Source organism: Cetorhinus maximus, chromosome 8 (genome assembly GCF_964194155.1).
Source record: "Cetorhinus maximus chromosome 8, sCetMax3.hap1.1, whole genome shotgun sequence".
NCBI classification, from domain to species: Eukaryota; Metazoa; Chordata; class Chondrichthyes; order Lamniformes; family Cetorhinidae; genus Cetorhinus; species Cetorhinus maximus.
In genome coordinates this window covers 29,710,531-29,724,660 of record NC_135886.1, presented here as the reverse complement: position 1 = coordinate 29,724,660, position 14,130 = coordinate 29,710,531, and the positions used below count along the sequence as shown (strand labels likewise).

General features: G+C 35.2%; 1 protein-coding gene across 3 annotated transcripts in view; it reads left to right on the top strand.

Moving 5' to 3' along the window:
* The window catches only part of LOC144683535 (mitogen-activated protein kinase 14), a 59,629-nt gene extending 45,783 nt beyond the window's left edge, over positions 1–13,846 (top strand). The window contains exons 9-12 of one of the 3 annotated variants that reach the window (XM_078546626.1): positions 4,462–4,541; positions 7,692–7,770; positions 9,505–9,678; positions 12,957–13,846. In XM_078546626.1, coding sequence (XP_078402752.1) covers positions 4,462–4,541; positions 7,692–7,770; positions 9,505–9,678; positions 12,957–13,024 — 401 coding nt within the window. In that variant the 3' untranslated portion in view covers positions 13,025–13,846. The other 2 variants (XM_078546625.1, XM_078546627.1) reach the window with 2 other exon arrangements.
* The last annotated feature ends 284 nt before the right edge of the window (positions 13,847–14,130 follow it).

Sequence of the window (14,130 nt, the reverse complement as noted above, 5' to 3'; positions counted from 1 at the left end):
AAGGTAATATGTCTTCAGCTTATATTCAAAATCCCATACACATTTCCAAACATGAGTTGGTTAACCTTTAGTTAAAATAGAGTTGAATGGTTACATATTGCCGTTTTTAGACTTGGTTGCTTTCAAAACTAACTTTTTATAGCACCATTTCAAAATGTTATCTTAGATACTGGGTACTATATTTCTATGCTTTCTACAAAATTAAATATCCATTTTTTGATTACTAGAGCATCTGCTATTACACCTCTGACAAATCGCCTGACAAGTTAACTTATTACTAATTGCATTCTTGCCTTTTAGTTCAGTTTACGCTGATACACATTAACCTGATCTAAGACCAAACATTTGTTAAAGCTTTGAGCAAAGCAAAATGTGGAAAACTGGTTATTTTTTTTTTCCATCTTTTTAGATTCCTGACCTTGAAGCTTGCAAATGTTCATGCATAAATAGTTAACACCCTAGCACCCTGCATGTTAGAGTTTACTATTATGTCACTAGGCTGTGAGCTATTCTACCATAATATGCCTAAAAATGAGTTTCTTCAACCCATAAATAGGATTGGTTCTCATTGGTTAGATGCCTTCAATAGTCAAATCATAGCATTTCTTTTCGCATAATGGCATTCCCAGCTCTCTTTCTCATGGCATTTCTCTCCTGACCATAATGTTTCCCTTTGCCTATATCGCACAACAATCCAGTTTGTTTCAGATGGAAGTTGTTTTTCTGATTCCACTAATCGTGCAGAACTTAACTGTGTCAGATTTTGAATTGGAGCAAACTTTGCAACCAAATTTGCTTTGTGATCAGTGAAACTGAATGTGTTCAGTAGCCTGTGTCCTGATATTGTTCCCAAGCAAAACTATTTCCTTGTCCAAACTTTGTTCTTGGATCTGACCTTGCCAACTATACACTGACACTACTCAAACACTAACAATTACATTTTGGCAAAATGCAGTCATGACATAAATATGTGACTTCAGTTCCAATTTCTGTTGAAAAGTGAATATTTAAGAAATTATCTGTCCACAATATAGAAATGAATATTATGTTCTCTTCATAATTTCAAATACCCCTCATTAATATCATTTTTGACATTTTGTAGTTGAATTTCTTTAAAAAATTATTGTACTCAATGTGCTAGTATATACCTTTTCGTGATAATGAACATTTCCACCTAGGAAACAAATGCATTACCAGATTTTTTTAAGCAGACATGTCTTTCATCCTAACACAGTATATTTTTAAACATGTTTTGTGATTTTGTTTTTAGTACAGTGGAGTACTGCATTGAATAACCTATGAATCATCTCTGCTGATATATTTGCATTGTTCTATAATTACTTTTACCTTGCCTTTGAGTGATCCCCTAACTTACCTGAGTACTTTTTTGAGCTGTACTTGTTTTCCTGTTGATTGCTAACTTGAGTGTGCCAGATCTGTGTAAGATAATTTACAAACAATAAGTAAATCATAAAATTGTTTATAGGTTTGTTAGCACTCTATGCATGGATTAATGCTTTGTGTTACTGTGGAATGTTTTGCAATTAACCCATTTTTTCAATGCTTATATTCTCTCCTGCTTCAGTTATTTTGCTTAGAAGGAAGACCACAGCTGTGACCTCTACTATGCATGTAATTGGTGATAGGAAAGTGACCCAGTATTTTATAACACTGTGTGGTTACTTGAAACCTGCATGAACCATAGTTTCATGTGTTTACACTAATTTTGTGTTTTGTCTTTACTAACCCAATCCTGCTCAGACAAACATTTTAATTGCTCGTTGGACCTCTTAAAGCTTGTCACAAGAAAATTTAACTGTGGGCTACTTTTGCATGCAGTCTTAACCAAGCTTACACACTGAATACAATATTGAGGGGCCAAATTCAAGTTTAAAACTTCCTTATGAAGTAAGGATTTCACTTTTGACAATGATATGTCAATTAAAATGACCAATACCTATAGTTATTGAATACATTTATGAAGCTGATAGGGTTGTATGGTTAAGTAATAATCTAAATAATTTGATTTAAAAGACCTTGCAGAGATCCCTGATGATCTAGTGAGTAAAGGCACCAAACAGTGCTGAACAGTTTAGACTAGAAGTTTCCAATTTCTTGGTCTCTGCTGATTGAACTGTTCCCAGCTATAGTGGCATGTTGGGTACTATGTTTGTTCTTGGGTGGCAGGAAAGGGAGGGCTGGTGATTGCAATGGTGGTTTACCTGTTGTTAAAAGTAATCCAGAAACTGTTGCTAGAAAGTAAGTTTGTAGGGACAGTGGGTGAGGAAATTATCAGAGTGCTTCTGATTGCACTAATGATTGAAAAGCATGTCAAAACTTCTTGACTCTCAAAGAACAAACATTTGAGTGATATACTGGGTGGCTATTGATGCCGGTGGAATTGTCTACCAAAATGAGTAAACACCTCAGGAAAGGAACAGCGTTTATAGCATATATTCTAATACTCAATTGATGCTGAATCTGACCATTTTCACCTGTGTAAATTTGGATTTTTAATGAATACTAGAAATCTTAACCCATAAAACTGTACTAATAGCATTGTAAGTGTTTGAATTTCTTCTATATCAATAGAATACAATTAAAATTACTGTGCATCACAAATGCTGATTTTTAAATAGTAAAACTTTTGAAGTTTACATGGAGCTTCCTGTGATAAATCTTTTGCTTTAACTCTTGTTTTTATGTTTAGTGAAAATTTGGATTGAATTCCTGACATGCTGATCAATTTTGTGAATTGGCTGCTTCACTAGCACGCTCTTTCGATCTCTTATGCTGGAGTACATCAAAAATATTGACCTCAAATATCCATAGAAAATATACTACTTTCAGAAATTCTGAAATTTATTTTCCATAGATCACTGCTGACATTTGGGGGAATACTTAAATGTCATTATGACTGTACTTAAGTGCATCTAGAATCAATAGACTGCACTGGGATGTATGGGAGTGCAAAACTTAAGCATTTTGTTGTTCAGAAATTATTTCAGTTGGAGCATGGGAGGTGAAGTGAAGTGTGTCTACCTTAAACCCTGTCTGGTCTCATTTGAGACTCTGAATCTCAAGTGCCATGAATCTCAACCATGCCACTAGATTGGGCAACATAAATGGGAAATGTTAATGGTTGCTATCTAGTCCTGTCTAGTGGTTGGTTGAAACATTTAATTGCCATCCTGGTTGTGGTCAATGGAAAAGTAGAAGGGTCCCCAGAAACTAGGTGGTGGAAAGGAGAAAATTAAAGAATGGAATAAAATGTGTGTCTGAATAGGGTATTTTATTTTGGCAGTGGTTTAGAGTTGTATCGGTAATATTACAGCTTTTTGTATCTTGCAAATGTAACAGTTACATAAGCAAAGTTTTAAAGTAAAACTTACACAAATAATTTAACAATTTTTTACATGTTGCAGTAAGTTAATGCTGCTGATTGGCAATGCCTGAAACTTACACATTGTTAGGTTACAATGGGATAAATTAATAACTTCTATATTTTTAATTCTTTAGTAAAACAGTCACTTAAAATCATGAGCATAAGTATTATTCAGGAGTTGAATTGTGTTGCTGAGTAAAACAGATTTTTCTCTTACCGCCTCAAAGTCATTAGTACAATTTATGAAGCCACAATCCTCAGTTGTCAGAAATTAACTAAATCCATTCGGCATTTATAACCAGAACATTGGCTCATGATTCCTCTGGACTCCATTATCGTTACAACTCTAAAATGCATTGGCCGTTTTTGTTATAACCTGTCCCCTATGTTTTCCTTTATGTTACAATGTTAGATATTGATCAGTTGAAGCTAATAATGCAGCTCGTCGGAACACCAGGGCCAGAACTTTTGATGAAAATATCATCTGATTCTGTGAGTTTGTATTGCCTGTACTTTCCACTGATTAGTTATTGACCATTCTAGTAAGTCACTTGCAATACTGCAAATTAAAGCACAAATTTACCAACATTAATTGGCACGGTTTGGTTTTCTACTAGAAATGTTCTTTTTTTCATTGCTGTGGCGATTTTGATTAATACAGAAATAGTATTGTAGGTAATGTTTCACCCTAATCCATAACAAGCCTAAAATAACACAAGTACCTCAGTTTCTGATTTTAAAAGTTTTTAAGTGTGAGGTTTGACAACAAATATTGAATGTTTGCAGTTTGCTTATATTTTAGGTGCTCTATATTCAAATATAGTAACATCCATTTAGTACTAACCAATCTAACCCTGTAGCATGCTGCATCATTGATCATGGCCTTCCCCATCTCCCCTTCTCTGCATGTTTGTGTGTTTTATTTTCTACTGCATCCTGCTGTCTTTTTCTAATATAACAACCAGCAACACAAGAATTTCATTAGGATGGTTACTAAAGTTGTTCAAAACTCTGTTTTTCAAATTTTTTGAGTACCTTTTGAAAATTGGATAAACGCCTTGACCTGGGCGTTTAAGATATTAACCAGCTTCAGCAGATCATGAGATTGACAGGAACCCCTCCTGCTTCCTTAATTAACAGGATGCCCAGCCACGAGGTGAGACAGACAGGCTACCAATGAACTCCTCGTAGGGAGGACTTCTGTTGCTACTCATGTCTTTTCTGTATGTTTGGATCAATGGACCATTTAACTGATGATAAACTTAGCTGCCAGCTATTGTTCAGAATAAATTGCCTTCAGAGTCCTTTTTTTTTGTGGGCAAAATACAATATTGAACTAATAGGTAAGATTTCAATGTAACAACTTTGAGTTGTTTGTGGGCCAACATATCCATATAGGATTTCTAAGGTCTGTGCAGTGTTCTATTGTTAAACTAATGTTTCTTAGAAATGTATCACAGAAAACCCACTTCTAAATGAGGACAGTTATGTAGATCAATTGACTTTAGGTCTAAACTGCAAGCAATAATTTGAGGCTTTTGGGTGGCTCAGATCCCTATGTTTATTTCTGCAGTCTTGGGAGTATGGTGGTCAAGAATCTCTCATTTTTGCAGATAATTTGTTTCATACAGCCTTTTCGAGTGGAGGATTGTTTAGCTCTTTTTGTGGACTTCAATTCTTTCATACGTTAATTTATTTTTTTTTACAACCATAGAACCCTAGCTTTAAGAAAATGGGCTGTCTCTCACATCTTTCTTGGACAATGTGATGGTTTCCTGAAATTGAGGGGAGTAAAGCTTCTAAAATTGTGACCTCATCAGTGTGTGAAGCGGTTTATTATATAGGATCTCCGTAATCCCATTTAAATGTATAGTGTTTAGATAGGCAACCTATGGTGTCAAACTATTTTAAATTCCAGTGATTCTTTGGAAGGTAGTAAGTTCTGTAATTACCAAAGCCAGGCCTTGCTAACTGCACTTGGCTATTACGATTACCATTATTCTAAAGTTCATGGAAAGCATAATGGATATAGCTGAGAAAAATGAAACCTTTGTCTATGATGTACCATGATACCATGATATTGAATGGTTTCTTTCTGTACTCTCATTGAAAGGTTTAAAGCCAATTTTACTCTTAAAAATGCCCAACTTAGTCCCCACCTCTGGAGAGGTAACAAGTCATTGATTTTACATATAGAGATGTTCTGTATTTTGTTTGATATGTATAATTAGCAACCCTTTGAATTAAGAAATACACATTTAAATTTCCTTCATCCTGTTAAAAATTTTGACTGGTATTTCTCAGCTTTAATTTTTTGTTACTGCAATCTGTTTAAAAGGCATTAGGGATAGATCAGAGATTCTTTCATGAAGACAGATTAGCAAGGTTAATGTACACTGACTTTGTGCTCTATCAAATTGATGTCAACATACAAAACTGATGGATAGGAAAAGACCATTTGGTTCATCAAGCCTTTCTCCACACCTCATGCTGATTTGAGCGCCTGTTAAAAGTACTTAATTGGCTGAAAAGCATGTTGGGGTATCCTGAGGTTATGAAAAATGCTATATATTGCTTACTTTCTACCCACCATACTTCTGCCCCTTTCCTACTGGCAAGGCAGAGCCCAAAATAAATAGATAAAAATATGGACAGTTGCGCTTTGCCCCCTGCTTTGGGCAGTTGAAATCTGTCCAGGATATCACCTGGACCAAGTATTATCTATAAAACCACTTCTATATAATGTGCCAGTCTCTCTGCCCCTGTCAAGAACCTGTCCCAAAACATCTATCCTTGTAGTTCTAAAACAGGAAATACTCCTAATTGTTGTAGTTTCCACTTAATTTGCAATCTCAAATCCTGTTTTGTCAGTTTTTACAATTGACCAAAGCAGATATCAGCAGAAGTGTGCCACCTTAAGTTTACTGAATACCTGGCTAAGATGTTTAAAATTGGGTATTTTCCAACAGCTTTTACTTCTCTCAGAACTTCAAGCGGGTCTGCAGTCACACACATTGAATCATTAAATTAGCTAATGCAAGTGATTTTTCAATGTCGTCTTGTTTCCTTTTGAGCCCTGAATTGAAAATTTTCCTTGTGCTGTACACCAAGAAGTGATCAATGGTTAATTAGTTCCACTATATGCAAAACGATGAGTTAATGGCTTTCTTGACTGTCTTCATTATCTCACTCAGTTTGTATGCATTCAGTTCTGCCGAATACCCTTATCTGTCCTTGACCTGATCTGATGTCTGTTGGAGCAGACATCTGCTAGTGAAGAGAATAATTTTCTAAGATTCGTACTCTAACTTTATTTCTGTTCCATTTTGTAGTAGATTATTTTGGTTTAGTTTTATTTTTCTTGTCCAATGAAATTTTGATATTCAAAATTTCCTGGGAAGTTAGTATCTATTCAGCAAAATTATTTTCTTCAGAACAAAGTAGCTGAGATTTTGTGGTCAGACACAGGTATGTAAGAATTTTGAGCATCTTGTGAAATACCTTCAAATTCTGCAAATTGTTTTAATTACGGATGTGAAATAAATTTATGTTCTGCAAATTGCTTATCTAAAAGCATTGCAGCAAGTTGGACATGGTAAATTTTTTTAGTGAATAATCAAAGCAAAAAGCTTTACCTGGCGTTAATCATTTTTGTATGTCGTCATTGAGTTTTTTTATTAATTGTTCTGGGTGAGAATTTTGGGTTTATATGAATATTTTGTTCAAAGTTGCCCATAAAATGATGTGCAGCAGATGAATCTCACTACTGCCTATTTTATAAAAGTTTGACAACCAAAAATATTGTCAAATTTTTGGTCTATAACCTGTATCATCCCAGTTAGGGGGAAGGGTTGTGGTTGTTTTCTGAAGTCTGCATTGTGGCATGTCTAATTTTATATCTTACAAAAATCTGTTAACTGTTTGAAATTTATATTTTTTTAATATTAACCTGTGGTATCACTTTTCAAGTGATCTTTAAATTTATCTTTCACAAGTCAAACTGAGAAGAGTAACATTGTGATTGGACTTGCACTGAGATCTTTCTGACCTTAAAATACATTTTGCTAAGTGACCATGAACTAAAAATTGTTTCCAAAAATATAAATACTACATAGTTATGTCAAGTGTACAGCAATTACAGCTGGTAATTCAGTCCAATTGATCTATGTTGGTGATTATGCTTCACATGAGCTATAATGTTCAGTATGCTTCCACAAAATACCTAGGAAAAGTGATACGGCAGCTTGGATTGAGAGGATAAATTATTTCTGATTCTCAGTAGAAGATAAATAATCTATTTCTGCAGGCTAGAAACTACATACAATCCTTACAGCATATGCCAAAGCAGAGCTTTGAAGATGTATTCATTGGAGCTAATCCTCAAGGTAATGCCATTTTTTATGTGTATTCGGATGTATCGTTCATAAATCAGCTTAGTTTCCTATTCCTGATTGAATAGATAGCAATTTATTCTAGTTCTTTTGCCACATTGGAGCTGGAAGAGAGGAGGTGTAAAGGAGTGGAATAGATTGTCTAGTGTTTGTAATTTCTTTTTTGTAGAGAAGTAATAATCAATTTAAAAAGTTGATATCCAAATTCACTGTTAGGAATTACAGGCATAAACCGGGTTCCCAACCCATTGAACCATGCTTATAACAGCCAGCTACCTCAATTGGGAAAATAAAGCCAACCCATTACCAGTAAATAGGAATCAATCTCAAAGTCATCACTTATACTTATTAAGCATGTTAGCTATTTTGGGCAGGTCATTCCCCTTATGTTTACCAATCTAATCATGTAAGATTTGACCCTGGAATCACAGATTACCCAGAAAAGGGGTCACTGGATTTTAAAAGCAGTTTATTAAGAAGCAACAGTTTGGATATGATACATAAGCTAAATAGGCAGAAAAGACATACGACTTGCAATAGGCAAGAATGGTTTACTGGTCCTAGATCAGACAAACGGGCTGATGAAGCCGATCTCCATCACTGGAGGTGGCAGTCTCTTCTGCTCTCAATCTTCCTGAGCTAGCCAAAATTTAGGCCAAAACCAGCATGAATGCACTTCGAGAAGCTCTTTGCTATCTGAAGTGCTTTCTCCCCCTTATTGAGAGCCCATTTATGAACCTTATTTCTAGAGCTGTTTCATATCAATCGCTTACTCAATTGCCCATTAGCAAGGGACAGATATTCAAGATAAACCCTCCAAAGCCCATGAAGTCATCTTGTGGTTTATCGCTTGTTAGGACGTCCTGTTCAGCCTTTACTCAGATGGTTGATTTAGGTATTGGTCATGAGATCCAACCTTATTAGGTTTAGGAATGTATTGTTCCAGAGCCTGCGCTAGAATCATGTCCTTGGCAGAAATAACAGACTTACGCTGCCCTGTATTTGTCAACCCAGCAGGGTGCTATTTATAAAGAAGAAAGGGAGCAAGCTGATTCTATAGTCAATATATTTCTTTGAGGTTTTAGCAGTGATTTCTTACAATAACTAACTTCCTATTTTACTTTCTATCACAGCAAATCATTTTTTTCCTAAACTTACATTAATACACTGGTGTCATTCTTTCAAAAATCCTAAGTCTGTATAGGGATGCAAATGATTCAAGTGTTGAAGCCCAGTGCTGCTTTTGTTTAATAGCATGCAAGGTAGATAAGATATAGTTAATAGGTAATATAGGTTAATTCACCTACCCCACCTTCATATTGTTAAAAATCCAACCAATTGGTTACACTTCTACAGAACCTGTAGGATTTCTGGGGCTATGTTTCATTCTTAAAATGTATGGTTTTATGGTCCAAAGTTCATAATGAGCATATTGCGCTAATCCTACTGTGCCTGCCCTAAGCAGCTGCAGGCTGTATTTATATTCGGGTGTATTTTTTACCTAAGTAATTGTCTTTGTGGTTAAGAAAGGTAGGGGATGAGAAGAGACAAAAGCAGATGCCTCTCTCTCAGTTGCCTTTTGTGACATTCTGCTAGCTTACAGTTATCAGCTACATTTTTCATATCAATGTATGAATCTTTGCTATTGAATAGAAACACTCAAATGGTAATAATATTACAAAAAAAAACCTTCAATTTTGTATTAACTATTATTACTTCCTCATGTAGCTGTTGACCTTTTGGAGAAAATGCTTGTGCTGGACACAGATAAGAGGATCACAGCGGCAGAAGCTTTGGCTCATTCATATTTCTCTCAGTATCATGACCCGGACGATGAACCTGAAGCAGACCCTTACGATCAGTCGTTTGAAAGCCGAGAGCTTGAAATAGAAGAATGGAAAAGTAAGTGAAACTATTCTTCTTACATCATATGAAGTGATTCTGGAATTGTGTTCAAAGATCAAAGACTTTTTATGCCACGCTGTCCACAATATTCCTTTCCTGTCATCATTGCCCATCAGGCTGAGATGGCAATTCTCATTGCTATAATGGAGAGACAATGTGACTCTGCTTTTGGATGGAATTAGAGACATTCGATGTGATAGTGGTGTTGAAAGCAGGAATACTGTGCAGCTTTGATTGACTGCACTCCACTAATGCAAAATTGCCTTGCTCATTCAGGAACCTTTTGTACAGTTCAGCTTAATTGTACACTGCCTATATTTTTAACTGGGCCCATCTTAAAGATTATCAAACTGAGTGAAGACTATTGCTAATCTTGGTAGAAGAATAGGCTCTCACTATAATTAAGACATTTATTCTGGATTTTTTTAAAAATGCGATCAGTGGTTCTTAGGGTTGCTATCCAGCTTGTCATGTAAGCATTGTGATGCTTTGTCAGATAGTGGAACAGTCAGAAAGGTACCAGTGGGATTTTACACTTATTATTGATTTTCGCAAGGCTTTCAATGTACTAATTCATGTGGTCCTCACTATGAACTTGTATACTTTAAAAATTCAATGCCAAATCTTGGGTTTACACTCCATCTCCATGATCTCAAATCTATACTTGATCTCCAGAATCTCTAAGGATATAATACAGATTCAGTCAGCTGGCAAGTGTTGCCAACCATTGCCCATCCTGTTTGAAGTCACTCTACCTTTCTTTGAATGAACTGCTTTGATGTGTCTGTTCCAAGCAATTCTGAAAATATTGCATCATTCCTCCTTGCTGGACAAGTAGTAGGAAGTGATTTTGGTAAGCTATGAAGATTTTTCTAACTAAACCCGATAGTACATCTGAATACTCATGGGCATCACTAATCCTTGGCTCTGCCAATTGCCCTAAGGGGTCTCAATTTGGGCAAGTAGGATATGCTTCTGCTGAGAGTGTGTTCTCTGTACTTTGCAAACAGAAATCCTACAGGCAGATGTAGATTTGGAGACTTTTAAATATGGTGATGGATTTCCACATCAGCCATTCAACTGACCAAACCAAATGTTTGCTATTTCCTTTGTGATCAATAGCTCAGTATGTATATACAGTTGGTAATCCTTCTAATTTAGTCAAAACATTCTTTTATAGCTTTAAAATGTAAAATTTGCAGACTTGCTTTAGGACCTGCTGTCTTTTTGAGTTTACAAATTACTTTAGTGCATGTTGACATTCAAAAGAGGCTTTTGAAGGTAACTCAAAGATCAAAGATGTGCTAAAACCTACAGATTTAAAACCTGCAACCGACCACAAGCTGCACGACCATGGAATATTGGAACATATTTTCTTCCAGATGATATAAGACCAAGTTGTTACTGGATCCAAGGGGTCTGAAATTCTGCATGAATGGAGAGGTGGTGGGGGGGAAATAATCTTCTAATGGGCTTCTGGTCCAAAACCTGATGATTTACAAATGTAGACTATTTGCCCTTTTAACATTCCAAATTATTTGCAATTTACTTTGGGTTAATAGATTTCTAGGCATATCAACGGGATGATTTTTAGAAATGCCATTGTGAGTTTTCCAGTGTTGCCAGATTTTTGAGATGATTGTAACCAAATGGACAATTAAAATTTACTTAAAAGTATCCCAAAAAATCTTTATTGGAAACTACGAATGTAGAACCAATACTTGGACCTGCTTTGTTTCTAAACAAAAATAATCTGAAGGACAGCTCCAGAACTACAAATAAATGTCTGTTTCCAGCCAATCAAATATGAATCTTAACAGTTTTCACTCAGTTTTAGAACAAGTAAATAAGAGAGGCAAATAATTTGAGAAATTATGTACGGTAATGGAGGATCAAAGACACTGTATGATAGAGAAACACATACAGATTAACAAAGGAAAAAAATGTTAACAAATGATCAGGTAAGACAGTTCAAATCTGGCCCATTGTATCAAAAAGGATTTTTGGTGGGCTGTGCATTCAGATGGGATGAATGCTGAAGTTGAATAAGTTCTTTTCTTTTTTCCAATCTGTGTTGAAGGCAAAATTTTTTTAAAAACATTCTTTCACAGGGTGTTGCTGGCTAGGCCAGCATCTATTGCCCATTCCTAATTGCCCTCAAGATTGCTGAATAAAAGAAAAAATCAGTGATAGGGATGTTGAGGGAAGTATTGCAGGATTAATAACGCAAGCACAAAGCATAAAGTGCAGATTTATCTATTACTGAAGGCAGAAACTGAATCGTGTGTTTGACATGGAACTGCAACCAACTCAGTACAATTGCACTTCTCCAGGCTGAGAGCATTATTTTATAGGTTTATTAATAAGAATTATTAATTTGCAATTTCATATAGTAAATGTATACCACCAGAACCCACCTGAAGTGCTCAGCATTTTAACCAATATTCAGGATATACAAGGTTGCATTGTGACTGAAGAGGCTAAATTCCTTGGATGCTTATTTGATCTTCACTATATTGGAGTGTTCCTCAATAGCATTAATGTACAGCAAGGTTCTTCTATGGCAACTAAAAATAGTCCAAAAATCCTTTGCGAAAAATCCCAATTAGGCCAAAAAGCACCCATTCAAAATTGCTCATAATAAACTATCTCACCTTTCAAACCATTCCAATTCTGCAAGAAAACCATGGAGTTGTCCTGACATTGCTCAAAAGTCACTAGTTCCTTCATCCTTAAAATGTGATATTTTTCCAACAAAACTCTTTGCATTTATGAGAGCTTTCCTGTGTATATAATTGAACTATATATGTACAAAATAATGTAAACCTTGTTTTTTAAAAATTTGTACTTTTTGAGGATGTCGTTGATCGGAGTGAATGTGTAATCTTTATGAAGGTGGCTTTTAGAAACCAGTTTGAGAGAGTCCTTTGACTCCAATTGATCAGGATTGTTGTGCATTCCTTGTCTTATGCCATGCATGATTTTAACTGTAAAAAGAAGTTGAAAAAAACAATAAGAATTCTTATTGTTGACTTTAGGACTACCTTTCGATTATGGTAGAAATGTGCAACAATGGACACTTGTAGAAAATAGTATGACATTAATTTCCTTCTTTGCTTTCGAGTGGAGTTTGTTTGCAGAACCAGATTGATTTTGCATTAATGTTGAGTGCAAGTATTTGTATCTTCCATGTAATGGGGCACATTTTCATTCAATATTTATATCCACACTTGAAAATCCAAAAATGTTTTAAGACGCTGTTCTTTCGTTTTCAGGATTAACCTACGAAGAAGTACTCAGCTTCGTGCCACCAGAGTTACAAGTCGAGAGTATGGAAATTTGAGCCATGAAAACCTTACTTCTGTATTCAGATCTTTTGTATCGCATCACTGTGAGGACTTAACCAGTTCGACTGATGGTTCTTTCCAATATTATCAAGTGCCTATCATGGTCTTGATGACGGATTGTTTGTGGGTGAGGGCAAAATAGAACTTTTATAACAATTCTTCTACATCCTGCATGTTTTGCTAAATCCTGAGCAATTGCCAGCTTTTTGTATATTGCCATTATCATCCACTGTGAACTCTGTTTGCTAACTAAATCTCTTGCAAGCACTTGTATTCGAACTGGTAAACTTTTGTGTATTTGTATGCTTTATTTTCAAAATTGCATACTATTTTAAATGTTCAATTACATGTACAAAAAACACCCAAACCTAAAAAAAATGCAAGCAGTAATTGTTACTTTTATAAAAAGTGCAAATGGGATGTACATTAATTTATAGACTTATTTGCTGTTTACAGCATAAAGGGGTGATTGTTTTTATTGTGATTTCATTTTTAAAACCTACTTTGTTCAGCAATACTACTACAAACTAAAAGAATGCATGTCTTTGTTTATAAAATATTGGAACAGGAATGTTATAGCACAAATTCAAAGATTTAGATAAATTTACTTATTTGTATTAAAATTCTTCAACACTCTTGTGTAAGGTTAAGTAGAATTATGAAAAATATTTTCCATACTGTAATAACTACTCCAGTTGTCCGATTATACCTGTAGATTTCTTTGTTGTAATTGGAATGTGACTTACCAGGTGTGACATTGTAGTAAGACCATACAATAAACTACTCTGAAATAAATTCAGATGCTTTTTCAAAAAGCAGTTGTTGTGCCTGGCAAAATATGATGTTTTCTGTAAACAGGGCAATCTAGCATTGGAAAAAAGTTAAGTGTTGGCCTAGATATTGAATGGAAGGGGGAAAAGTTGTATAAGCTCTGAAACTCTTCTGCTTTCATACTTAAGTGGTCTGAGTTCAATTATGGCAAATGATATTGAGACTTTTTTTTATGTGGAAATAGTTCCAGCTGATTTTAGTCCTTACCAACATGTTTCTGTCATCTTTCAAGACAACCCTTAAAACCAAAACCAGTAATAAAACAGAGGGA